Genomic DNA, 26,800 nt, shown 5'->3' with positions numbered 1-26,800 from the left:
TGAGTACTTGAGTAGGAGCTCTTTACAAATGTGAAGAGATTTAGAAAAGGAAGTATAAGGCTACTGATAGGGTCAAAAAAGATGGAACATTTCTCCCTGTCTCTCCTATTGAAACCAGGTAACTTAAGCTGCTGAAAACAGTGTGTTCCCAAAGCAGCTTGTGTGTGTGGCCCTGCAAGCTACATAGGAAAATGTGAACTCAGCTAAACTTGTACACTGAACTTTGTAAATGCATAGTCCTTAACGTGCTTAAAAACTATACTTATAATGACAATTTCCTTATGGCTAACATAGCTTGTCCAGATGTGCCACTACAGATGATTGTCTTGGGCTTAACATCATTAACACACATACCACAGGAACTGAAAATATCTTTTAACTTCACTCGCTCGCTGTAATGGCTACTTTCATACCCTTTCCTACAGCCATGCTTTACCCCATTAGTAGAGGCAGGGAGCTTCATGGACTTATCTGTCACCTAAAACACTCTTTGTTGTGGTGCAATATGGTTGTTTATGGTTTTGCAAGAGCTTCCTTTTAACATTTTTCACAGAGCAATGGGTTCACAGGATGCAGGTCCCAGCCTCTATTAGCAAAACCTGACATCTCCAGCCCCAGCAATGTTGACAGCAGCACTTGTCCCGAGCAGATGCCTCAGCAAACCTTTTTTTTTTTTTCTTTTTCTTTCTTTCCATCTTTCCTTCCTTCTTTCCCTCCTCTCACTGCTACCACCCCTGCCAGCCAACGCAGCCACTGACAGACGTAGCCTCATCTCTGTAGCAGCCTCCAGCACAACATGCCAGAGGCTCACAGCAGATCCCTTTGCTTGTTGACTGATTAAGAAGGGACAGAAAATATGAAAGCATAAGGAAGAAGAAGCCCCAGACCGCCGAGGTGGCTCCCCCTTCCCTCGCACCCCTCTCCCCGTCATGGCGGCGCGGCGGGGCCGGGCCGGGCGGGCCGTCACCTAACGGCAGGCGGGCAGGGCTGCACTGGACGCCCTTATGTAAGGGCAGAGGCGGGGCCGGCACCGTGGTGGCGGCGGCAGCAGCACCGCCGCTATGTCCTGGTACCGCAACACCGTGTGGTTCGTGAAGGGGCTGCGGGAGTACACGAGGTACCGACGGCCGCAGACCCTTCACCGGGGCCGGGGGACGGCGGCGGCGCTCTGCCCTGCCCCGGGGCGGGCGCCGCGCTGTGGCGTTTCTCGGGGCGGTGTTGGTGGGGGAAGGTGTTAACTATTTGAAGGCTTTCCGCGTTTATTTTCACTTTGAAACCGAAACTTCTCCAGCAGGGCAGCCGAATTTCGATCCCTTATCTCTGGGAGCTGCCTGAGGATGGGGGGGAGCACGCCTGAGCCCATTCGGAGCCGCCCCACGTCCCTAGCGCGGTTTGTGCCGTGCAAAACGCTTCCAGTTTTTGCCACATAACTGGAACAGTCCCTGGCACTGTGTGTTTCTTGTCCAAAGAGCACAGGGAGCAATGGGGAGAGGGGGAAGTTAAGCCTGCATTGCATCTGCTGGGCAAAAAAGTATCTGAGCTGTGCAGGGAACGCGCTCCTCAACCTTCCCTGCAGTTAGCTGGCTGTGCTCTTTTCCAGTTCCTCACAGTGGTCTCTGGTCTGTCTAGGAGTGGCTATGAATCTGCTTCCAAGCACTTCAACCCAGCAGATCTCGAGGTGAATGTGGCTGGAAAATCCTTTCTGATCACCGGATCAAACAGTGGCATCGGCAAGGCCACGGCCAAAGAGATAGCAAAGAGAGGTGAGCCAAGGCAGAAATGAGGAACCCCAGGAGATCCTTACAGAAAAAGCATTTTTAAAAAGGCCAGGCAGTTTATTTTACAGTGCTATTAGTATGGGTTAAAGGACTGAGTGTGAGAAAACTGAAATAGTGGAACAAAAAAATAAGTGGAGAAAACCTTCAAAGTTTCTCAAGTGCATCTTTACCAATATTGTCTATGTTATAATGTCATCTGAATATGTCAGTGACTTACCAAGGTCTTTTTAAGTACAAGTAGCAGCCTGGCAGAATTTGAACTATTTGAACAACTTACAAATGTGTCATATGATGAAAGAAAGCAAATTGACTTTGCCAAGCTGGAGATGGAAGAGTAAAGTATTGTACTTGATCTTGACGATAATAACCTGGGGTTTGTGCCCCTTAACTGATTACATACAGGCCTTTTATTTATTTTTTTCTGTTGCTATCTGTAAGCAAGGAGATGGTATGAACTAAAGCTAGCTACTGTTTAAGGAAAAAACGAATCCCTTTTGGAGTTGATAAAATAGTTCTCCTTGTGCAAGAGTGACAGGAGTTTGGGCATATATAATAAAATGGAAGAGCTCATTGCTTTCTTTGCCTGCTTAGGCTCTAGCAGCTGTCATATAAAGGAGAGCGGGGACTTAGTTAAGTTAAACTAACTCAAAATTATTGGCATCAAAGAGCCTTTGGGTTAAAGATCCCCATCAGTGCCAATATATGATTGATCTCAGGTTCCCACTACTGCCATTATGCATAATAGCCTTATTGCTTTGCCTGGTGACTGTTCTGCTCACAAATGGAGCTGCCTGCCAGGTGTTGCATGCTGTCAGGCTGACCTGATACTCATATGATTTGGTCATGTCTTGAATTTGGAACCCAGATAATAACGTTGGACTCAGACTTCTGGTCTGATACCCTTCTAGGCTACGGCTGTGCATGTGAAGTTGAAATGTTTTTATCAGTGTCTTCCTGATGCCATCCTTGCATGTGTTGCTCTGAAACTCCATGTCAGCTGTTGGGACTCTGGCTTCTAGTTGAATCTCTTCAAGTGCACCAAGACAAGAAATTAAGGAGTTCAGACTTAGCAGAAGAAAAAACAAGCTATATTGGCTTTATGTTCATGCACATCATACCTTTGTAAATAATGGCAGTCTTGAGATGACACCTTCTCTAGCCTGATTTCATTTCTTCTCTGAATCAGTGTCATATGGCATAGTGAGTTAACCCCAGTAGGCAGCGAAGTACCACACATCTGCTTGCTCACTTCCCCCTCCACCCCTGGTAGGATGGAGGAAGAGGAAAGGAAGAACAGAAGTGAGAACTTGTGAGACCAGTTTTAAAAGAAGAGGGAAAAAAAAAACGAGTTTATTAAGTGAAAAAGTGAAAGAAGAGATAAAGAAAATAAAACAAGTGATGCAAAAGCAGTCATTTTCCACCTCCCATGGGTAGACCAATGCGCAGACAGTTCCCAAGCAAAAGACGGCAACTCCTGAACCCCCTGTATTCCCTCTACTGTTGAGCATGGTGATGTACAGCACAGACTCTCTCTGTTTAGCTGGGATCAGCTGCCTGACCATGTCCCCACCCAACCTCATCTGCACCCTCCAGTCGATTCACTGGAGGGGCAAAGTGAGAAATGGAAAGCGTTGGCACTGTGCATTGTTCAGCACCAGATAAAGCATTAGTGTGTTACCAGCAGTGTTTTAGTCACAAATCTAAAACACGGCATTGTATGAGCCACTATGAAGAAGATTAACTCCATCCCAGCCAGACCCAGTACGTATGGGTGTTGTGGAGTTGGGCTTTCCTGTGTGACTTATGAACACTTCTGGTTTGATGTGGTCTTGTCCCAGCCATGTTGACAGTTCCCAGTGTTGTTTAAATTTGGAGAATTTTAGACCTTTACCATGGAAAATACATTTAAATGCTTTTTGTAGTCCATGAATCATACCGAAACAACTCCCTCTCCTTGGCAGCAAGAAAATGTCCGTATCCAGAGCCCTGCAAACCCACCACTGGGACTATACCATGGGCTGAAAGAATGTTCATGATCAGCTGGAAGGGCAGCCATCTCTTCCTTGTGTTTAATTTATACAAGTGCACATTACTTGTCCTCTCCTTTGTGCTTCAGGAAGAGCTCTTTAAACACTTACAAATGCACATCCTTAACTGCCTTGAGATCTCTCACTAAAGCACTCCTTTGCAGTGAAGCCTACAGTGGCTGAGTGGCCAAACAGATGAGCGTTGTACACTGCCTCTTCTGACGTTTGTCTTTTCTCTCACTGGTGAAATCTAATCTCACTGGGGCACAGTCTGTCTTTCATTCTGATCTGCCTGTATTCAGCCCTTCACTGTGAAGGGTACTCTCCAGGCACAGCGTCTGTGTAGCACAAGCAGGGTGAAGATGAAAAGTGTCTTAAACATTGGTTAGTATCGTTCGTAACATTATCCTGGATTCAGGAGTTTCCTACTGCTGCCTGCAGTTGTGCACTCAGAAAAAGCAGTGCGACCAACTCTGGCAGGGTGGTAGAGGAATTGCACCCTGTTAGAAATTTTCACAAGAGCCTCAAAGCATCAGCTGTGTGCCAAGTATGCTTGCTGTAATCGTGGTCCATGGAAAAACATCTCTCACAGACTGACAATTGCACTTTCAGAGCCCACACCGGTCCGTGCACTACATGGGTGTGCAGTACATGGCTGCTCTATGCCTAGGATAGGCTTGGTGTCTTGCATTTGGGTTCTGGTTGTTTTAGTCATCACTCCTTTGGGATTGCATTGCTTAAGCCTTTTAGCAGTGGGCTGCTAGCAAACCTTAAAACACCTTCGACAACAGATAAAAGTAAAGAGTTCGTGTGTCCCTGTGACTGAGATTGAGAAATTTCCTGTAATGATCAGGGAATCAAAGCATAAGGATTAAAAAGAGTGATGCCTACCTGTACTGATTTTGTAGGCTCTCTTTAATGTGGCTAAGCTATCAGGGCATGATACGTATCCAGGCCCTTGAGAACACCCTTGTCTTTTGTATTCTTTTCATGGAAAAGTTATTTGGAAGAGGGACTACTAGAGGTCATCTTATCCAGCATCCCATTTGAGCCGCTAGATCAAATTGGCCATTGCTTTGTCTAGCTGGAGCTTGAAACCCAACAAGGAAGGAAATTCCACCACCTTTCAGGACCGCATTATCTGTCTCCTTGTGAAAACTTTTTTCTTAATGCCTGCGCTGAGCCTTCCAAGCTGCAATTTGTGTCCGTGGTCCTTGTCAGTTCATCTTCCACTGCTGAGTAGAATTTTGATACCTGGTGTTTTGTGTTCCCTTTTCACAGAACAATTCCAGTCACTTGTGCTCTTCAAGCCCTTTATTAAACCTCCTAAGACATGTGCCAAAGCAAGCATTTATGATACAGATGTCTTAGCTTTAATTTCCAGTGCAGCCCTGGTATTTCATCAACGCTAAAAATGCTGTGCAAACGTAACAGAAAATAGTTTGAGCTGATAGTGCCTAGGCTGCAGTGGCCTTCTCTGTATGTACAGCCTTACTTTGGGACCCTGTTACATTTCTTTGTACATCCACTCATTGTGTCCTGAATGTTTTGTTGAAACACCCTTAACAGCCCGTGGTCCTTGCCAGGAATGCCGCTGCTACTGGAAAGCTACAGGTTTCCCACAGACTGGAAGCAGCCACAGAAGGTTTCTCATTTTTTCTTACTTGTACCAAAAACTAAGCCTAATCAAGAACTCCAAACTGGAAATCGCTTTCTGGCCCTTTCTTTTTCGCTGATGACGTATTTAGTAATTAATTGTCAAATGTGTTTCTCGTTGAAATCCACCAGGTGGCACGGTTCACCTGGTTTGCCGGAATAAGGGACGAGCTGAGGATGCCAGAGGAGAAATAGTGACGGAAACGGGCAATCAGGTGAGTAGCTACTCAGTCTTTAGTTTACTTTTTTACTACCACGGGGGTCTTGAGATACTCTGTTTCACTGTTTTGCTGTTGTGCTTTTAATAGTATTTTCCTACAGACATGGAGACGTACGGTAGCTTATCACTGACATGGTCTGAAGTAATTTAATTTCACTGGGCGATGTTTTCAGTTTTCTGTGGTTAATGACAGCAGCAGCAGCATGTGTTACTTAATGTTTTTTGTCATTATGCTTGGTCATGCCCTGCTTACTATTCCTGGCTATGTGGCCGAGGCTTTTGAAAGTTAATTCGTTGCAACACTCTTGCAATAACATTTATGAGTTTGCAGAGTTGGAGGTTTTCTGTGTATGAGTAACACATTCTTGATTTGCTAAGGCTGGCTTTCCTGTTTTATGAACTCCTGTATGTGGTCCTAGCCCCATGCTCTTTGTAGGATCTCTTCCTTGTCTCCTGCCGTCTGTTAGAGATTCTTTTTGCCTCTGCATATATCACTCTGCAGTAGCCCCCTGTAGCTGTCAGTGTTGCTTTGCTAATTATTCAGGAGGGTGTGCTTGTGGAGAAGTGCAGTCAGTGACTTTCTACCTTGGGTGGAGAGCTGTTTTCATTTTAAGTGGTGCTTTGGCTCTCGAACACAGCATTTTGATTCCAGTAGTAGTTTTTAATATGGATCAAAAATCGTGAAGACTTTTTATGGTTAGGGATAACATATTGACTAAATTTCTGCTCTTTGGTTTCAGCTCCCTAGCGTGACACAACCAGCATTACACTTCAGTTCTTTAATGGAGGTGAATTAGATCAGTCCTTCTGTAGAAATAAGTACTCTCCAGCTGTCTATGAAAGCATAATCCCTTGGCTGTAGTTGTGGAAGCACTGGTGATTATCCATGTTACTTCCTTTTCTAACTGCAGTCAGACAGCCTGGGAAGAGGGGTGAGTTCGATGACCTCTGAAGGTTCCTTCACATGCTGTGCTCTACCGTTTGGTGAAACACAACTCGAGACAAAAAAGGTTCTTCCTCTGAAAGCAGCACATCTACTGCACACCCAGCTTTGGCAGGATGCAAGCCTGTAGTTTCTCTAGTGGGGGAAGAGTATGAGGACACTGCAGAACTTGTGTGTGACCCTGGGGACTGGGCACTTGTGTGGAAAGGAGCATTCAGTGAAGTGTTAGATGAGCTGTACAAGAGGAACCTGTAGGACATGGGACTGCACTGGGAAGAGTCAGTTTAATAATTTGTTCACAAGAACATCCTTCTTTACAAGTACCCATTCAGAAATAGTCTGTGGAGTTAAGAAAATGCCTTGTCTGCAACTTGACAAGCCACATCCAGACCTAATTTACTCTTCCTGGTCACCTGGACAGAGATCCTGTTGTAATATACACCAGAATTTTTTTCCAGCTTCCACAGCAACACATGCCAAAGTTCAGTGCTGGGAAGGAGTTACTATTTGGCAGGCACCTGCACCTTGACCTGGGAACTAGGAAGGTCTCCTGATCTATTAATTTAGATCTACTCGTGGAGATTAGGTTTCACCTTGAGAATGACTTTGCTGCCATCAAGGACTTTTATAGGGAACGGATCTGTGGGTCCTTTTTCTGAGTCAACACGACAGGCTTCAGCAGATAAGTGTTGTTTTAGATCTTTTTCAGTCTCTGAAATCACTTGTGGTATTGAACATCTGCCCCCAAATCTCCTACTCCTCTGTTCCAGCAGTTAGTTGTAGTAGCTCTAAAAGTAGAAAGCTTTTAGAGAGGTATCGGGTGTGGAGAACAGAGTCAAGTTTTTGGTCAAAAATGAGCATTACAATGAGAAAACTCTGAGCTAATTCAAATAAGGAGCTAAAATACAATGGCTGAAGAGAAAAAGCCGAGTGTTTTTATCTTCAGGGAAGCGGAGTTATAGGCTGGGAGCGATGCCTTATAATTTTCCCAGCTTCTTTACTTATCTCTTCTGCTTGTATAATGAGTATTTAAAGAAACAGTTTGGGAAAAGAGGAGGTCCTTTAATGATTATTTGTTGTTTTCAGTGAGAACGTATTCTCTGCATAATTATCTTCGAACTGCCTTTTCCAGGGACATGCCATAAGACTATCTGTGGTATGTCTTTGAGATTAAGTGCTATGCAGGAGAGGGGTAGGATTTGACATCCCTTTTGCATGCTGATAAATGTTACTGTGCTTCTATTAGGTGACAGAAATTTACAGAAAACAAAAGAATTGCCTTTAACAAGAAGTAAAAGCTGTTAGATGTTTTGGAGAGAGAAAATACTTCTGGCTTTAGTGGGTTGGAAAATTATAACTTTGCTTTCATGTCAAACTTCCTTTTTTTTTTTTTTTTTTTTTTTTTTTTTACTGCATCCACATCCCTGCCCACAGTATTTCAAAATGTAGGGTGGCTAACGGGGACCTAGCGATCCACTTAGGGTGGAAAGGTGCTGCAGAAGGCACCCGACGCCGCTCGAGGCTGACGGAGCGGGCACAGTGATTCACCACTCCAGAGGGAGGATGTGGCAGATGTTGGACTGCAGGGAGAGATGGACGGGGTCTTGGCAGAGAGTCGGAGGAGGGCACAAACCCCACGTTGCGTGGAAGAGGGACAGCTGGGGCTGTGCTCAACGAAGCAATGGTTGGAGACTCCTGAGATGGGGAAGACTGGAGGTTTGTGGCTGCTGGCAAGAGAAGGCAGGCTTGTTGTCAGCCTGCAGATGTGCATTTGCAGGATAGGGGCAGTGCCATGGTAACGGGGGAGGAAGCAGCTCTGTCAGGGGAGGCACTGGAGCTGGCAGAGCCTCAACCCTTGTCAGCACCAGGAGGAGGTGGTGATAATGGCTGGAGGCTCCCTCCTGCGGGGGATGGAGACACCGGTCTGCCATCTCAGCTTGATGTCCTGAGAGGTTTGTCACTTGCTGGGGACTCAAATCTAGGGTGTTGTGGGGAGGCTGCTGAGGTTTGTGTGGCCCTCAGACTAACACCTCTTGTTGCACGGTGACGTTGTAAAGGAGCGACATCCTCTCAAGCTGAATGGAGAGCAGTTACAGAGGGTGAGGGATGTGGGGACCCAAGCAGTACTCCTAAATCCTTCCAGTGGAAGGCAAGGACATGGGTAGGAGCATACACACCCTGCAGGTCAGCACCTGGACACGCAGCTGGTGCCACTTTGTCTTTGGCCTTTATGATCTCTCTGACTCCGAGAAACAAACAATGTGATCTCTGGCCCTGGGGGTGACAAGATGACCCTGAGGGAGCAGTGTGCCCAGGGGAAGGAAGGCCAAGGACACCCTGGGCTGTATGAGCTAGACTGTAGCCAGCAGGTTGAGGGAAGTACATCCCCTGCTCTACTGAGCCTTTGTGAGACCACAGCAAGAGTCCTGTGTCCAGTGTGGGGCTCCCCAGGACAAGGGAGTCATTGGTGTGCTGGAGCAGGGCCAGTGGAGGGCTGCCAAAGTGACAAGGGAGATGGGACATGTGGCGCGTGAGAGGCCGAGAGGGTTGGTTTTGTTCAGTATTAAGAAGAGAAGGCTGAGATGGGTCTTACTGTGGTCTGCTGCCACGTGATGGGAGGGTGCAGAGAGGCAGCGCCGTGCTCTTCTGGCAGGTGTGCAGGGAAAGGACAAGAGGCAGCAGATGTAGATTGCAACACAGGGAAAAGTTCTGATTAGATAGCAGGGATTTTTGTTTTCTCACCCTGGGGGTGGTCAAACACTGGAGCAGGTTGCCTAGAGAGGCTGGCAAATCTCCTTCTTAGGAGATAAAGAAAATGTCCCTGGACAACCTGACCCCAGTGACCTGCCTTGAAACAGGGGTGGGACCAGGGGGCCTCCAGAGGTCCCTTCCAACCTATTTTTTTTCAAATGCTGTGACCTCGAGCATTGCTTTGGAAGGTTGCTTTCAGCTAAAGAAGTTGCTATATGAATCACTTCAACGCAGGTTTTGCAAGCTGTGCAACACTTCTCTAGCTCTCTGCTCTGCTTGGCTGTCCATCACATACATTTAACTAAGCAGGGCTGTCTGAGTATGCTATTTGCACGTGGCTTGTGAGCTTCACTGTTTCCTGGGCTTTACCTTACGGTGAATCTGTGCTGTGCCATGCAGCACGTGGGTCGGGTGGGGTACCCGTGCAGGATTGCCGGGCAGAAATAAAAGCTGGGGTCCCTTCAGCCAGGCATTCAACATTAAAAAGCCATGGCTTAGCAGCAACTGAATGAAGTCGCTAAACATGTTTTATGGACAAGAATTAGATTTCCCAGTTTTGCATGTTAACCAGAAGTGTTTTAGATCTGTTCTGGAGAGACTATACATATTTTTTCATGTGACTTAAAATGCTTTTCACCTTGACGGGCCTTAATGGTGAACAGGGCCTATTCACTGTTGACGCTGACTGTAACTTACTTTTTTTTTTTTTTCCATTTAGAACGTCTTCTTGCATATTGTGGATATATCTAATCCCAAGGAAATCTGGAAGTTTGCTGAACAATTCAAAAATGAACATAAATTAAACGTGTTGGTAAGTTTGCATACTTAAGTCGTGTGTCTGTTTTTGGAGTGCCTGTCCTCTGAACTTATCCAGCAAGCAGTGTCCAGATTTCACAATCAGTACTGCAATTCTCTGCCCTAAATGCTGCTGCAGAAGTCTCCACGGTCTGTTTGCTCTTGTCCATTCTCAGTTCACATGCACAGATCTAACTATAAAAGAGAGAGTGATAAAAGCAGTAATTTTTCGGTTGCATCTTTTGAGTTTCTCACATGTTTTCTGTTTCGTGGATTATAGAAACAATCTGTAGCTTTGTGTCGTAGTGTCAAAACCCAGCTAACTAGCATGGGCTGCTTGTATGTTTAGTATCGCTTGTGTAGATTGCTTTTGTTTACAGGAGTTGTCTTCCAGATCAACAATGCAGGATGTATGGTGAACAACAGAGAATTAACTGAAGATGGACTTGAGAAAAACTTTGCAACAAACACCTTGGGTGAGTGTTGGAGGCTTAGTTCTGAAAAATGGTACTTATTTTTGGTCACAAAAGTGTGTGTTTACAGCTGGGTTCATGAGGTGTGTATTCCTGCTCAACGAGGGTTCATATTGTTGCTCTGTCAGGGAAGGAGAAAGAAAAGAAGTATTTCAGCTTGTGTGGAGTGTCACTGTTGAATTTCTCCATTTTTCAGTTTTTCTCATATCAATGCCTTTATCATAGCAGCAGTGGACAAATACAGATAAGATTTAATTCAATTGATTCTGAAATTTGATAGAAAACTGTTCCAAGCAATGCTGGTAAAGGTAGTCTATGTAATCCAGAGTGCTCCTGTGGCTTGGAGAGAGCTCAGAGCACATTCAGATGCTTAAAGAGACATTCGTATGTTTTGGTAGTCCTGAACAGCCCTATTCATATGATGGAGGCACTGTATAGGAAGGCTCTGCCTTCTGTAGTGTCCTGGGCACCCTCAGACAGACACAACACCCAGCCAACTGACTGAGCAGTACTGGGTAAGTTTTAAGCACTCCATATATAAGGGGTGTATCCAATGGGCTGTGTGCTGGAGGTGTAAGAGGGACAAATTAAGGAGAACAAGTAGAGGGAGGTGTGGCTGAGCAGGGAACGCCGAGCAAAGTGGCAAGTTCCCCCCTAAAAACATGGCAAGATGCAAGCACCCAGGCAGCCAGCAGGGAGAAAAGCTGCCTGCTGCCATTGATATCTGGAAGGTTGAAAGCTGCCCTTTTTGCAAAGAGAGGTGCGGTGTGTGCATCGAACAGCAGTCCTGTCACTCTCGTTTCCCTTTGCTTCCACGCAGGTATGTGGTTTTCCCAAGAGACTGGCTTTGGTATATAAAGAAGTGACGCGTGAAGGAGGAGCTGTGCTGTGTTTCTGTGTTTTCCTCCTGTTCATCAGTATCTGCGATGAGGAAGGGGAGAAGCTTGGGCTGTAGAGATTGGACATTTACAGAGCTAAGCATTCAGCGGCTGGAAACCCTTGTTGGGTTTCATTTATTCGTAGCTTTGTTCCTGCGTAGCTTTCTTAACTCCTATTTACTTCTGAAAACCAACATTTTGGGTATAAATATCTTGTGCTTAGCTGATACGGCACACGCAGCTTGTTTTTCTGCAAGTCCGAGTACATTAAGCTGGCAATTAAAAATTCAAGCGTAAAAGCACAGTTTTCATTTTCTTCAAATTAATCTTTCACTAACATTCTTCTGTTTCTTGTGGTCAGAATTCAAAATGAGTTTTATTTTGCCATCGATTTTCCCCTGGCTATAGAAATACCGCAACTTCTACTTCGCGAAAATGTATTCCCCTTAAATTAGTTTAACCCCCCGGTGGTCTGTCAGACAAAAATTCAGCAGTGTGCAAAGATGTAGTTCTCGCAGAGAGAAGCAGAGTGAAACAAGTGCCACAGTTTGAACGTGAAAGCACGGTTTTGTGTCGTTTTAAACACTGAGGAAATTGATTGCTGAGGTACTGTGCTGGTGCATCACTTGAATCAGATTTTGTCACACAAGTAGAAGCAGCAAGTTCTGCTTTCCTGGCTGTAAATCAGCCTCACTAGGAGTATACAGCAGAATCAAGCTGCAGGAACGTGGTAGAGGAAGCTGAATTATGGTTGTTGTGAATTAGGAAAGTGCTTGTACTGTCTCCTGGGTAGGTTATGTACAGATCTTTATTCATTGGTGTACCACTTAATGTCTGAGTGTATAAGAAGGTCAAGGAGGTGACTGCACGTTTGAGCAGATGAGGTAAATCAGGTAAGTCACCCTCTTGTCCACCTTCTGCAGAGCTTGAACAAGGAGTGAGTTGTTTGCTTGGGCTGGTTCTCTCTTGTCAACGAGAAGTAACTTTCGAAGCTAAAGAATAGAGTGAGACTTCGTTGAGCTGGAAGAGATTGTGCAAGGGAAGGCTTCTGTGCTAAACTTCTGTGCCTGTAAGTCAAACACGTTGGAGGACCAGTTCTGTAAACAGCACAGGTTTTTTCCTCCAAAGCCAGAGGTGGGGTAATAAATCATGCCTGTCGGAGTCACGGTAGGAGAAAGTTTTATGGAAAAATGCATGTCAGAGTAGATGCTGTGTCAAGTCATTTCCCTAAGCACCGTGTACTGTTTGGGCATGCTTTACTTTGGAAAAGTTACTTCTGGATCAGTAACTAGCTGTGGTTATAGGTTCCTAGAGAAAACCTCGGCTAAATTAGGCATGGCTGGTATATAGGTTGGCTGCAAACCAGGATGTGGTCTGAGAGAACAAACTGAATTCCTCTCCCTGCCTTTCTCCCCAGAAAAGCTAAAGCCTGGCCCATGTTTTGAAAATCTGCAGCTTTCCCCCTCTTGTCAGCAGCATAGAAACAATAACTTGTGATTGCCTGATTTCTCCAAAAATAAGATGAAATGTTATTAAGCTTTTTTTCGGGTTTTCACATGCAGGCATTCTTTTCATCTTTCTTTGACTATTTGTTTTTACCCTGACTCTTAGCTCTGGTCTAATAAAGGAGTGTGTAGGTTGTAACTATCTAAGAATGCAAGACTCTGAAGTATAAAATGCTTTAATTACAGAGCACAGTCTGTGAATTCTGCAGCTGATACCTGATTAACGTTTACATAAGCTGTAGAATTGCTCATTTGGGGGTCTAAAATGCTCTGAAACTTTTAAATCCGGGCTAGGGGTATTTTCCTCCTGACTGCCTTGTTAGTCTGCTTTCAGATATTTTGCAAAATGGGTGGTAGAGTTCAGTCCTAATTGATCACCTGACTCGTGAAACATACTTTATAGCCTGACCTTTTGTTGGACGTAGTGGGCAAAAATGAATGTAAAAGTCCTCTGATAGCTAAGATGAATTATGCACAAAAATAGTGCTGGTTAAAATAGAAAGTAAACCCCCATCAACGCGAAACGCCACTGACTGGCCAATTGAGGACAGCTTGCTGAATTGGGAGGTGCAGAGTCCTCTCTGGTGGAATATGCAGGTGGGTGAAGGTCACAAAAACGTGAAATATGGGTCGACGGCCCAGCCTTTGTAGGGTTTGTTTAGTATCCGAGTCCAAATCGTAAACTGCTTTGAGCCAACGGTGTCTGTGCTGACCCACCACAGGTCTGTGCTGATGCCTGGCATCCTTAAAATGGGGCTCAGGCACAAACTCTGCGTGGCTCGTTGTGCTTCTGTTGTTGCTGTCAAAATACCTTGCCTTTTTTCCCTGCTAGATCCACAGGGATTGTTGCTGTCATTACCAGAGCTCGATGAAGGTGTAGCGAGCAGAATAAGCTGTGGAGCACTCAGGCTGTAATGTGGGAGTGCTGGCCAGGCACAAGTCTGTAACAGCACATTGTGGACTGAATCACACCTTCAGCATGAAATTGAGTGAGCGCCTTGGGGTAACGCAGGCTGATTTCTTGGGGAGCTGCAGCTGCTGATGGGCGGGTTGTATTTGTGCTTTGTCCTTCTGTTCTGTGTGTTGTTACCCCTGCGTCTCCTCCCGTGGGTTGGCCTTGTACTCAGGGCAGCATCCAGGAGCAGGGCAACGACAAGCAATCATTTCTTCTGATGAGACTTGCTGTATTTTATTTTGTTTTAGTAAAACCCAAACAAAGACTATTCGAACCAACAGTATTGGGTCATCTTAGAAAAAACCATCAGCGTTGGTTGCAACAGAAGTGCGTTCTTGTTGAAACACTGGAAATTTAGCTGAAACGATCCTTGTTTCTCTATTTTGGGGCCTGCCTCGCATTACTTTTACTCAGCTCATCTTCTTGCTTGACATGGAGAAGTGGCATATATGTTACATTTTATTGCTACTTTCCAGCAAAAGGGATGCTAAAACACGCTCAGAGATAAATAAATGATGCTCCCAGTATGCATCTTTTTCTCAGTCTAATGAAACCTCCTCTGCTCCCTTGTTTTAATGATATAGCTGCATGTGTTTGCTCTGTGTGCAAGGAGGGGTAGGGACGGAGGAAATAAATGCTTCTCTCCCATAACAGCTGTACAGCTCATCGATGGCAAATTGCCTAACCTGTATGGGTATCTTTCAGTCTCTTCCCTCCACATAAACCATAACTAACTGGTGTCTCACCCAAGCCAGTGCTGCCTAGCAGATTGTGATCTGAGCTACTTGGAGTCAGGCAGCTTGGATCTGCCGTAGGGTCAGTGCTTGATCTCTGCAGACAGCCTTACCTGTGAAAAGGAGACTGCGATACCAGTTTTCTTTTTGAAGAGCTTTGGAACTTATTGATGAGAGGTGCTACACAGAGGAATGAAGTTGAATATAGTTGTAAAACTAGTAACAGTACTGAATTCTAGATTCCCGGGACACAGGGGAGCCCTTACTGAGCTGAGCTTTGTAATTCAGGGGAAATGTAGGCCTTAGTTTTGTCTTTCATGTTCATTAGCTCTTCCCATCCTCTCTCAGTTGTTGGTAGTGTGGTGGAATTGGCCCTCAGAGACAGCACACTAAAATCTTCATTCCTGATCTCGTACTCAGGAAACAGGCTCAGGGATGTCTCTTACTTGAAACTGCATAAATTGAAGGCTTGAAAAGATAACCAGGTCAAGGGAAAATGTCAGATTGTTCTTTTTTTTTTTTTTTTTTTTTAAGACTCGGACATAAGAAAAGCAAGCCAATTTATTTGACTGATTTTTACCAGATGAATGAGCCATTAAAATATGCACAATACAACTTTTTTCTGTTCCCCCTTTTTTCACAGTTGAAATAGCTCTGTTCCTAATAATAATGCAAAGCTCAGGCAGATGGAAAACTCCACTGAGTGTGGTGCTGGCTGCCTGCCCTTATCTGAATGTTAGCAGATTAAAAACCTCACCACCAATTTGCCACTAATTGCCAGATAGAACATGAAGCAAATACTATTCTAGACTCCACCAAGACACTTGGGTCTGCAGTAATTTGCATCATCAATTAATTTGATGCTATAAACAGGTAAGGGCTTTACAATATTAGTTCTGCTGAAACAATATTTTTCACTATAAATCAATTTAAAGTACAGGTTTTGGGGTCACTTTAAATCTTTAAAGCATATGTAGCATGTAAAGCATGTCAGCATATGAATCGTAGGGACTCTTCCAGATTTTAGCAGGCTACAGATGAGTTACAACACCAGCATTTTGGAACTCTGCCTTCACGGTCTTAGTTTATATTTTCTGTTATGGCTATTCTGTGTTGTGCTTAGTTTCGTATTCTAATACAGACAGACGTGTAGCCTTGCGTGGAAAGACCCGTGTCTGATACACTGTAGGCTTCTGTCCATTGCAGGGGGATGGATTTCGCTTTGGTTATGCTGTTGTGGAGAGGACGAGGTCCATGGTGAGTTATCTGTTACAAGAACAAGCAGAGCTACCTTCCAGCACGACCTGAGTTTTCCACAGTTCCTCAACTTCTATTCCAGGTCTTGTGAAAGGCAGCCTAATTTTACTGAGGGCTTTATGAAGCAGCCCAGCTGATTTTAGAATATATTTTTTAAACAACTTGTGTATGAGTTGGATGTTTATTTCCATAACAGCTCCTCATTTTCTACACTTCCACCATTGAGGTTTCTCCTTGTGATTGTGAAACGCAAAATTGCTGCTCATACACGTAGACAGAGGAGTTCACTGTATGGAGTTAAAAATGGGTCTTGCTAATTAGAGCACGGTATCTGATTACTCAACTAAATTGAGAAGATGTCAAAGCAAATGGAACATTTACACAAGACACAAGGGAATGCATAGTGATTCAATTTGGTTTCTTTGTGGGTTTTTTTTTTTTGGTCCAACTAAATATGAAACCTAAATAAACATTACCGTGATCAGCACTTGGGAGGGAGTGTGTGTGAACAAAGTGTGTTCTGATGAAGTGCCACACAACATTTTTACTGGAATCGCCACGTGTAATGCACAGGCTGACAACCCACTCTGTCTAATCTACCGTGTGATAGAGTCGGTTGAATGGCTTGTAATAGTGGAGTAACCGTATCCTTATAGGAAAGACTTGAATTACATTGGTTTGTACATGATTTCCTATGATCAGCTCAGCTTCGAGACATAAAACTTACAGGAATTTTTACAAAGAAAAGCAAATGCAGAGAGGATGTTTATCTTTACAAGGAATTGTGCAACGATCCCAGGAGCCTCTTTAACTCGAGAAAACGTGGCCAGCGAGGACTGTGTCAAGCCTCATTACAGGGAACAGGGCTGTCACTTGTCCAGTAGGCTTCTCTAGCTTCTTCACCTCAGCAGAGTTCAGCGAGGGCAAGAAGAAGAAATCCTGGACATGTGGGTGACAGACCGGACGCTTACTCACCCGCTTCCGCATTCCTGCTGCTCCTCCATTCGTCTTGCTGAGCTCCTTTGTGGCACAGCAAATGCTCGTTTTCAAAGGGAAGTGTTATGTACCGTTTTACTGCAAAAATGTGCTTTTTTTTTTTTTTACCTTTACACCAGTGGGAGCCAAGCTTTCAGGCCAACGCAGGCAATGTACCTTCAAAAGGTGGGAAAAGTCTGGCCTCCATCACACGTGCATCGATGCAGGCAGCGCAGACGGGTGTCCAGCACCGTGTAGTGGGTGTACTCATAGCTCCCTGCCTGCCGGGTCTGAGCTGTGTGGTGGAGACAGGCTCCTGCTTGAGTAATTCAAAGTAATTCTTCTCCACGGGCACTCCTCAGACCAGTGCAAGAAACGGGTCATGGTCCAGGTGAGCTGTTCAGGCATAAACGTCCTGCTCCTGGTTGCTCTGTGTCCTAGCCAGGCAGCTCCATTTATTGTGTATCTGCTTGAGACAAGGGCATGTTTTCACCAGAATAGCCCCAATATTATTGAAACTTTTTGTCTTTCCAAAAAAAAAAAAGTCTTCCTTTGTTTCTGGCGGAATCACCCAGGTCGTCAGTGGAGGGGCAGGATTGCCAGGCTGCCCAATGCTCGTTGCTTTTCTAGTGGTGGTCATCAGCTTTCCCTCCATACCCCTCTGTGTTCTCTCTTGGTCTTTTTAAACAACAAAGAAAAAGAAACCTAAAAAAATCTGTACGGTTTGGACACAGTGATAATTAAGGATTAATTATATTTGAAACATTTTAACTAAACTCTGGGGGAGGAGGTTTAACAGACAAAAATTTTTGTGTCGAGGACACATCCTAGAATGCAGGCAGATGTGAAGGCAGGTGTGAAGGCAGATGTCCAGTACATTGATATTAATAACCAGTTGTTAGCAAAAATATAAATAATTTGGATCTTGCCTTGATTTCCTGAAGAGGGGTTGGAGGAGGGGAACTGTCATCTCTTCTACCAAATCAGTACCTTGGTTTTCCTGACAAAAAAAAAAAACCAAACAACTAAAAATAACATTTTCCTTTTTAATTTCTATACTGTCAGTGCAATTCATATTTTTATAAGGACTGTGGCAGGCGAATCATTCATTTTCGGCGTGCCCTTTTACTCAGAAATTCATTCCTGTATTGCTGCATGCCGCAATACAGCCGTGCTTGGCAAAATGTGTGCCGCGAGGTACAGGGCCGGCTGGATTTAGCATTGCTCTTACCGACTTGAACACGACAGTCAAGCTACACGCCAGCTTTTACGTGGGTAAAAATGCAGAGGTTTAAACTGAGAATGATGTATTCCGACCACTAATATGCTTTATTAATCTCATGCCACTAAGTTTCTTGTCCAGGCTGTTTTGCCTGACAGGCCAGCCCATGCGAATGTGAATATATAACATCTGAAAGTATTTTTTTAAAATACTAAGGAATTTGTGTCTGGACGCCTAAGACTGGGGCAGGAGGAGGAGGAATGAGACACTTCAGTCGTAGTGCCTGATGCTTCACATCTGTGAGTACTTTGAGACCCTAATGCCTGCCATAGGAGGCTGGGATCAAAACCAGTCTTTTCACGCTGTCTCAAAGCAGATGAGTGACTGGTTTTGCAGGGCAAAGTCCGAATATTTTGGCTACGTGGGATTTACTGAATTCCTAATAATTTTGAGGGAGAGAGGACGGCTTTGCAGTTCGTTTGTGGTTTTAAATAAACACACAAACTTCTGACAAGCTGTGGATGCTATAAGCAGGATTTTTTGGCATTGAGCGTTTCTCCCATCCATCCGGAAAACAAAACGAAGCCCGACCATTAATGAGGCAGTGTTAATGCGTCTGTCTTTGCATGCCTTTAGGATTACCAAACAAAACTGAAGTCCCTCGGAAGTGTAAATTAATCCGTGGGACTGTAAAACCGAGCATCGGCGTGGCTGCTGCATTGCAGCTCAGCCTTCGGGAAAGGCAGCGGGTTTAAGCAGGACGTGATGGCGCTTTGCATTTGAAGGAGCCACAGCGAATCAAAATTTAATCCAGGCTCTTGGCTTGTGCTGGAGTGCTGCCGTTTTATTTTTTTTACACCGCGGCAGTCCCCATGGCAATCGGCGGTAGTCCTCGTCCTCGTGGTAGTGTCGGGCACGGTCTCCCCGCCGCTCCCAGGGGATGCACGTGGGCGCTGTCTGTTCACTGGCAAATAAATGCCTTTGCTTGCATCTTCTGCTGAAGACAAGCTGCCTTTACTCATCTGCTGTGCCTTCATTTTGCTTCATTTGCTTGTGTTTTAAATATATCGTGTGAATGTGGATGTCCTGCTGATGATACAGAGAAAATGAGGACTGTTGTGACTGACAGGGGAACCAAGGAGTTTGTTCACCAAGCATTTAACTTCACTAGCATATTTATAAACATGCTGTATTTCAACTGGGTGATCTCATCGCCTCTGTGGAAGAGAGGTTATAAAGACACATGCTGAAGTCTTCATGTCTAGTGAAAAACACAGCCTCGGTGGCTCATGGAAAAAAATACGTTTGTCACTGACAGAGAGTTGTTGAACTCGGGCCATTTCTGGAGAGACAGGGGAGAAGTGTTGTACTCGACACAGAAAGGCTAGACTAAGTGAGGCTGGGTTCATTTTCAATTAAACAGAACTTTTTAAGTACAGTTTTAATTGGGAAAAAAAAAAAGAAAGGATCACTTGTAAGAGATAAAAACGAGCAAAACTCCCTGTATTGCAACTGAGTGGGTGAAACAGCACTAGGTGTGTCTGAACCAAACACATGAGCAGATGAACAGTGTTGTGAATAACAAACTGCTGGTCATGGTAACAGCTGTGATGGAATATATCTGTGCTGTGCGTACAACTTGTGCTACATGGACATGTGGGGAAGGATACAGTTAAGTTTCCCCAAGTAAACCTAGCTCAGCCTCGGACAGACAATATGAATATTTTTTCCCCCCAAGGGCTCCTGATCTTCTGTCATGCTGGGGATTTACGAGGCGGTTTTTATGTGCAGCAGGATCCTGAAGTGTTGGGGTTCTCTGTGATGTTTTTGCCTTCTCACCGTGAAGAGGCTTGGCGTGATGGATGAGTCTCCAGTGCATACGAGAAGCGTGGTTTGCTTCTCTTGTTCGCTGTGCAGCGTAGACCTCTGTATATGGCATGCACAGAGGGGAAATACCTTACCTGTTTCTTCCCTGGTGTCGCCTCCCCTCCCCAAGGAAATCCATATTTGCCTTCGAAGGCCGGGCTGGAATGTACCCAGCAGTTTGTTCTGTAGGTACGAGACACAGAAAAGTCTGTAAAATAACAGATGTGCCTTTGGAGAAGTATGAAGCAACACGGACAGCTACGAGTTGAATAGGCACGTTACAAGTGAAGCAGCACCAAAATCATTAAACCCCATTGAAGTTTCAGAAATAGACTTTCTATTTTTGTTGTAGGGGGCAGGGAGAAAAGAAAGCTTTTTTAAAAAGATAAATTCATGTTCATGTCTGTCTGTCTTGTAGGTACGTACGTTCTGACAACAGCCCTGCTGCCCCTCCTGGAAAAAGAAGCTGATGCCAGAGTGGTGAGTTTGTGGTGCTGTTGAAGAGTGGTTATTTTACAGTTCTTTCCTTGTGGTTTGTGACAGCATCCGTTTGACTATGTTAGCAATGCAGGATTATTTATAATGCTATAAGCATCTCTAGAATCCTCTTGGATTTTGCCAACAACAAGCTCCTTCTCCCAGGCAAAGGTCCTGCCTGCCGCCCTGAGCTCTTCATTGGAAAGCAGAGTAAAACACTTCTTCTGGAAACTTCTCCTTTTCCTTTCCCTGGGGCAAGTTGTCTCCTGCAGTAGTGCAAAGTACTTATAGCAGGAGTATAGGCTTAAGAGAATTTCGTAAGGCTTGGCGTAAAACAGGCCAGGAAGTACATTGTTAAAATGAAATTTCCCAAGTTTTATATAATATCTCTTGTTTTCTAATTAGCTTATATATTCTGCTATTTTCTTTCTCCCCGTTGCCTTTCAAAAAGAAAAAGGACAAATTGATCCCTGACAGGGTTGACACCATTTTGAATGAAAACCAATGTTTTTTTTTTTTTTTTTTTTTAAATATTTCTTCCACCTCATCTGCAGGTAAGCTCCCTATATGAGTACAAGCACAGTGCAAAGAGTATGCAGAGGGTTCCTGCCCCGAGGAACTTAAAAATATGTCCTGAAGATCACATTGCATGCATGAGTAATCATGCTGGGGAGTTGTTGATTTGGGGTTTTCGTTCATTCGTTTATCATTCATTTGATTACAGATAACTGTCTCTTCTGGGGGCATGCTAGTTCAAAAACTGGACGTATCTGATTTGCAGTCAGGAAGTGGGACGTTTGATGGGACGATGGTGTACGCCCAGAACAAGGTACAGTCCATGGTTTTGGAAACAAAGCCCGCAACCTGTTTGCTAGGTGGCTTGTATACCGTCTGCTTTGCATAAAGCTTTGCAAAAATAATAAAAAAAGAAATCATTGTGGCTTTTCCACTGCATCCAACCTGTACAGAGATGCACGGGCAATAATCTTCAGTGGATGTCATGCGCTTACTATGAGCACATATCATCTTGCATGGGGAGCGTGGCTTTCATTTGATTTAAGTCTCAAAGGAGAGAAGTGTCTTTTGCTGAAAAGCCCTTTCTGCTTGCTCAGCTCTTCCCTGCAGTCTGCAGCAAGTGGACTTGGTGAGCAAAAGCAGTGAAACCGCTTTAAAAATAAGCTTGCAGCTAGGATATGGGTTGCAATGATCGTGATGGTCTCTGACAGAATCACCCACTAATCCCAGTCAGGGTGAGTGAGGGTATATCTCTGCTATACGTAAATGCTCTGATGTTCACAGCACATTTGATGTAGTTTATTTCCCTGGGAACAAACTCGGGGATGGGCTACTGAACTTGATGCTAGTCTGGCTGTTCTTGCTCTATCCTAGAGACAGCAAGTTGTCCTGACAGAACAATGGGCAAAAACTCACAGAAACATCCATTTCTCTGTTATGCACCCCGGCTGGGCAGACACTCCAGGTATCATCTGCGTGACACTCTGTTGGTTTTTTTTTTCTTTCCAGAACAATCTAAAAGCAAAGAGAAATGAGACTTTCTGGTAAATTTCTCTAGCAGGTGCAGCGATTTCTTGGCTCTAAACTGGTGCTTACAGTAGTTTGGTACCACTTGGTAACCCTGTTCTCTCTCAGAGGGCACAGCATCTGCCCTCTGTGTATAGCTGGAGAATAATAAAGGGCTGTGAACGATGGCAGCCCCACGCAAATGCACAGCAAAGCCAGAGTGCTTTAAGCTAACTTTTAAGTTCTGCAGTGGGATACACAGACTCTGCCTCTGTGAGTACCAACAGGCATATGTTGGGAATTTGGAAGGGCGGTGCAAAAGGAGATGTGCATGCCTTGTTCCTCTGCTCTTCCTCTAAACATTTATGGCCCTCGTGAAGCGGTGTGTTTGGCTGGACAGCCCTTTGTCTGAGCTGCAGCTGTTCTTTGCTGACTGTGTCTCAGCAGGAGGGCCAGCGTGAGTTATCTGGTATGCATGTTGTGTACCACAACGTGTTCCCAGCCCCTAACACCCAAGCTTGGGTTGTGGACCAATATCTAGGTCTTTTTTGGAGACACAGTTTGCCAGAGTTGTTTCTGATAATAGAAGCATTTAAACCCCTCTACTCAGGCTTGAAAGCTATGCTTTCAAAATAAATACCTTAGCGTTGCCTTTTCTTTAAAATCTCTTTATTCTTGCACATCGTTCATGTATTTCCAAACCTAATGAGCTTTAAAGTTACGCCACCTTAAAGTTCAAGGCCGCTCCAGCCCCCCAAAATAAACAGCTGCAGGGGATAGGCCCTCAATCATCACCTGTTGGACAAAATAAAAAGAAGCCAGTGCTTAAACATGGATAATGTAGTTGGTACCGCTCAGCAAAAGATTTTGAAATACTATGCTGCAATTGTTTTCCTAAAACTGGTCTGAAAATAAGAGCTAAAAATCCTGTCAGAATACCTGTGTTGTGGTATTTCTGTTTCCCCCGTGTTTAACTTCTTTGGGATTTAGAATGGAACGGGATCAGAAACCTCTGGCCGATCCTGTTCTCACCTCCTTGTAGCTTTCTCCCTGCCGTTTGACCCAAACAAACAACTGTTTGATCACCTGGCAGCGTAGCACTGTTACACCACCACCGTTATACCCCTAGCTATGTGGAAATACTTTTTCATAAACTTCGAGATGCCTTCTCTTCGTTGTAAACTCACGATGGCACTTTTTAGCATTTTCTTTTAAATCATAAAAGCCTTGCATGGCAGACCACCATCCCATTGTTCTTCTTTCTAGCTGTGAGGTCCTCGATGCCAGATTTCTATCAGAAGATGAAGAACAGCTTGCGCACAGAGGCCCAGGGAGCTGACACCGTTGTGTGGCTGGCAGTATCATCTGAGGCAACAAAGCTACCGAGCGGCTTGTTCTTCCAAGGTGAGGCAGCAGTGTCTTCCTTTGCCTATCAGTGGAGACAGCTAAGCTGCCTGGAACTGTAGGATCCCCATCTGGCCTGGAAGGGGATGAAGGCTTGGCCTGGTAACAGTTTGTCAAAGGATAAAGTGTTTCTGAAAGTCGTTCCAAGACTAAAGGTTTAAGTGAGCGCTGTGCAACCAGAGAAAGACTGTATTAAACTGTTATGTTCCTGCTTTTGTCCTCTAAATCATCTGATACAGGCTTCAGAGCATTTCTTTAGGGAGTTGGTTTTTTTTTTAAATGAAGATGGCTGCATGCAGGACTGTGCCAAGGGAAGGTAAATCACAGCAGTCAAACAGCATCTGTCACGATGCTGGGAAGCTAGCAGCCTTCTCACAGAGCACGGAGGGTTGCTTTTGTTTTAACAGGCTCTTCTGGCTGCCTCTCCACGCTGGTGTGAAACTGCCAGCTCCCTCTTTCTCCAAAGCTGGGCAGAGGCTTGAACACAGTGGCTTTTTTTGGCATTGCTAGAATATGGGGCATAAATGGAAAAAAATAGGCCAGAGCCCCTTTTCTCCCAGGCAGATTGCAGGCATCTTGCTGGAAGCAGAGCTGTCTCGATGGTGCTGCAGGTCAGTCCAGTGGGAGAGAGACAGAGCTCGGGGTAATTGCTCACAGGAGCCCAGTACTGCTGTTGGATGTGAAATCCTGATTCACTGGGATTTCTGGTCAGAGCATGCAGGAGGTCTGGGTTTTCTGAGTTGGGTTGACCTCATCCTTTCTGTCTCCTTCCCAGCATGCTTAACCAGACCTTTTTCATGTCATCCTGTAGTGCGTGCAGAAACCACACCTCCTAGCTGGTCATTCTGCTTTGTAGAACCAGGTGTTGCCTTTTTCCTACTCCTGTTGCCTCCTTCTGGACCTAACGCTTCTGCTCAGCTCATCCCGCTCTGGAATCCCACTGGGCTCCTGTCTTCGGCCTTTGTTTAGCTCCAGCTTTAGTTAACAGGGAGCACACCTTGGCTCTTCAGCTGTACGTAGTGCTTTTGAGAGCTTCAGTCCTTGCGTGACGGCTTTTAAGGTTGGAAGAGAAGTTTCTTGTTACGTGCTTACTGAATAGGGATGAAGTCAGACTTTTTCTTCTGTCTCCAGCTGCCCTATGGAAGCCCCAGCTCAGAGTGCAGGATCTCTGGGCCCCTTCAGTAAAGGGCTTTGCATGCTGGAGCACTTGAGCACAGACCCTGCTTTTCTGGTCCTAGACGGCTGTTTCCTGAATCAGTAACACCTTTTCTCTGTTTCCTCTGTTCCCTTTTATTCTGTTCCCTTTGAGTGCAAACCAGCATTTTTTTTTTCCTGACGAATAAGTATGGGAAGTGAGAAGCACTGGTTGTACAAGCAGAATTCTCTGCATCTGCCAAAATAAATAAAAAAAAATGTTTGATGGAGCCCTGCTTTCCAAAGCCCGGAAGCATCCTTCCCGTGATGCTGAGTTTGGGTTTCACACACAGTTCCCAAAGTTTAGCACCCAATATTTGAAACACTCCACACAGGTAGGAAGCAATTCATATTTGGTGGTGGAAAAGGGGACGTTCCCCTGCATATTTCTCTCTCCTCAGGTTTCCACGAGCAGAGGCTATGTGGTGTGTGCAGCCAGTTATAACATTTGCTCTTAAGAGAGCAAACGTCTCTGCTCCCCTGGGAAGCCCGATAGGTTTTCAGAGAAATCTGCTGCCCAGTGCTGGAACAGCTTCTTCTTCTAGTCTCAGCTGGCTACTGCAGACCTTGGACTTGTTAAACAGAGTAACAGTGCTGCACCAGTGCCCTGACAGTTGCTTCATAGACATCTAAGAGCATTGCCACTAGGCTCCTAGGCTCTAGATACTGTGCTTTTGGAGAGAAAAATCCCTTCCTGTGGGCAGTGATATATTTACACCGAGTGAATGAGAAGAACAAGATTTGGAAGACCAATCGAAGTAACAGCCTGAGTTTAGTCACGCACCTTTATGTTGGATATATGTTACTTCTGGCAGTTGAGTAATTAGCGGTTCTTTAGCATTTAGAATTTAAGCATTTATTATTAAGGATGAAAATAAGCATTTTAAGACTGAAAATAATCTAAGCTACAACGTCCCAGCTGGGGAATTTGTGTAGCACTAGAAGCTCTATGCAGGAGACTAGGAAAATTCTTGTTTGATGTTGAAAAAGCAACCTCTTCCTGCAACAGTAATCTCAAGTTACTGGTCTTACAGGAGTTCAACTAGTGACAGAGAGCAGGTGTAAACCCCACAAGACATTCCTTTATCTTGTCCCAGCTGCAAAAGAGATCTCACTTCCCACTCTTGGGCCATATTGTGCAAAAGGACAGTAATTCTAGTTCCCTAATACAAATGAAAGTAGTTCAATTTCTGGTTTGGAAGGTATACATAACTAACATTGTTTACAGAAACCTAGAAGGTAAATTTTCTGGCTTCAAGGCCATAAAATATGTTTGGAAAATATAAAGTCTAGCAGAAAAATCTCCTGTGTGATGCTAGAAGAGGTAGTTAAATATATTCATAAGGATTTTGTTTTTTCTGTCTTCCAGACAGGCAACCAGTCCCTACACACTTACCGTTAGCAAGCACCCACAGTCCACCAGGAGACGAGGAGAAGCTAATGGAGCTGCTGGAAGAATTCTCCCAGAAGTTTAAATCCCCTTCTTCAGGAACTTAGCAGCACCGTTGACACAACGTAACCACAAAGCTTCTAATTACAGAGTAACAGTGCTGTAGAGGAGAAGTAGGATGCTGTAGGCCTGTTAAAGTAAATTGTATTCAGGTGTGCTTATCATGGGGAGTAGTGGTGCCTGCAAATCTGTTTTCTTTCTGAGAGAATCGACCATTGTCAATGCGCAGCTGCTGTCTCAAGACTCAGTAAGGTTGTGGTCTTTGAATTGGAAGGAAAATGTGGAGGCATCAAAATAAAACCCAAGTGCTAACTCTTAAGCTTTGTGGAGTTATCCAAAATCTTTAAAGCATTCAGCACATGCACAAATGCAAAGGAGTATACCTTCATGAAGGACTTAGCAAAGAAGTGGTTAATGTTTTAAACAATGTTTAAACACTATATTTGACAGGTTGGTGGCCTCCTTCGGTGGGTGTGGGTGACTAGGCTCAAATATGTAACTGGGAACGCAAAAACTCCTGCGTCGCCTGCTTAGTTTAAATGGAAGGATTCTTCACAGCCTTCAGTTTCTATAAATCAATGCTGGTATGCAACAGTGATCTGCTTCCTCATGTTTAAACAGCAGGAATTTAGGAACGCTGCCAAATGCCTTCCACATTACTTTATGGAGCCAGGGCTGAGCATTACCCCGTTAATGTCAAGACACCATGAAGTAGGAAG

General features: G+C 44.7%; 1 protein-coding gene across 4 annotated transcripts; it reads left to right on the top strand.

Moving 5' to 3' along the window:
* Window positions 1-763: 763 nt before the first annotated feature.
* On the top strand, window positions 764-26,396 carry DHRS12 (dehydrogenase/reductase 12). 4 transcript variants are annotated; one of them, XM_040542836.1, is made up of 11 exons: window positions 977-1,117; window positions 1,630-1,763; window positions 5,594-5,676; window positions 6,422-6,469; window positions 10,094-10,186; window positions 10,565-10,646; window positions 20,454-20,515; window positions 21,237-21,341; window positions 21,902-21,992; window positions 23,300-23,437; window positions 26,001-26,396. In XM_040542836.1, exons 1-11 carry the CDS (start codon window positions 1,062-1,064, stop codon window positions 26,126-26,128), a joined length of 1,020 nt encoding a protein of 339 aa, XP_040398770.1. In that variant the 5' UTR covers window positions 977-1,061; the 3' UTR covers window positions 26,129-26,396. The 4 variants fall into 4 exon arrangements, with proteins under 4 accessions (XP_040398778.1, XP_040398770.1, XP_040398789.1 ...); XM_040542844.1 differs by lacking the exon at window positions 6,422-6,469 and having other exon boundaries at window positions 764-1,117; XM_040542855.1 differs by lacking the exons at window positions 977-1,117; window positions 1,630-1,763; window positions 5,594-5,676; window positions 6,422-6,469 and adding an exon at window positions 6,510-6,613.
* Window positions 26,397-26,800: the final 404 nt, after the last annotated feature.

The sequence above is a fragment of the Cygnus olor genome, chromosome 1 (genome assembly GCF_009769625.2).
Source record: "Cygnus olor isolate bCygOlo1 chromosome 1, bCygOlo1.pri.v2, whole genome shotgun sequence".
Classification (NCBI taxonomy): Eukaryota; Metazoa; Chordata; class Aves; order Anseriformes; family Anatidae; genus Cygnus; species Cygnus olor.
Note: the sequence above shows the minus strand (reverse complement) of the source record. Positions and strands in the feature narration are given on the sequence as shown.

What these genes read in the sequence shown, in the direction of transcription:
- DHRS12 (XM_040542836.1), top strand. Translation starts at nt 1,062, where the DNA reads ATGTCCTGGTACCGCAACACCGTGTGGTTCGTGAAGGGGCTGCGGGAG. An exon ending in ACTTCAGTTCTTTAATGGAG is followed by an intron (nt 6,470 to 10,093) that starts GTGAATTAGATC and finishes TTTTCCATTTAG; the next exon opens with AACGTCTTCTTGCATATTGT. An exon ending in CGGCTGGGCAGACACTCCAG is followed by an intron (nt 21,993 to 23,299) that starts GTATCATCTGCG and finishes TCTTCTTTCTAG; the next exon opens with CTGTGAGGTCCTCGATGCCA.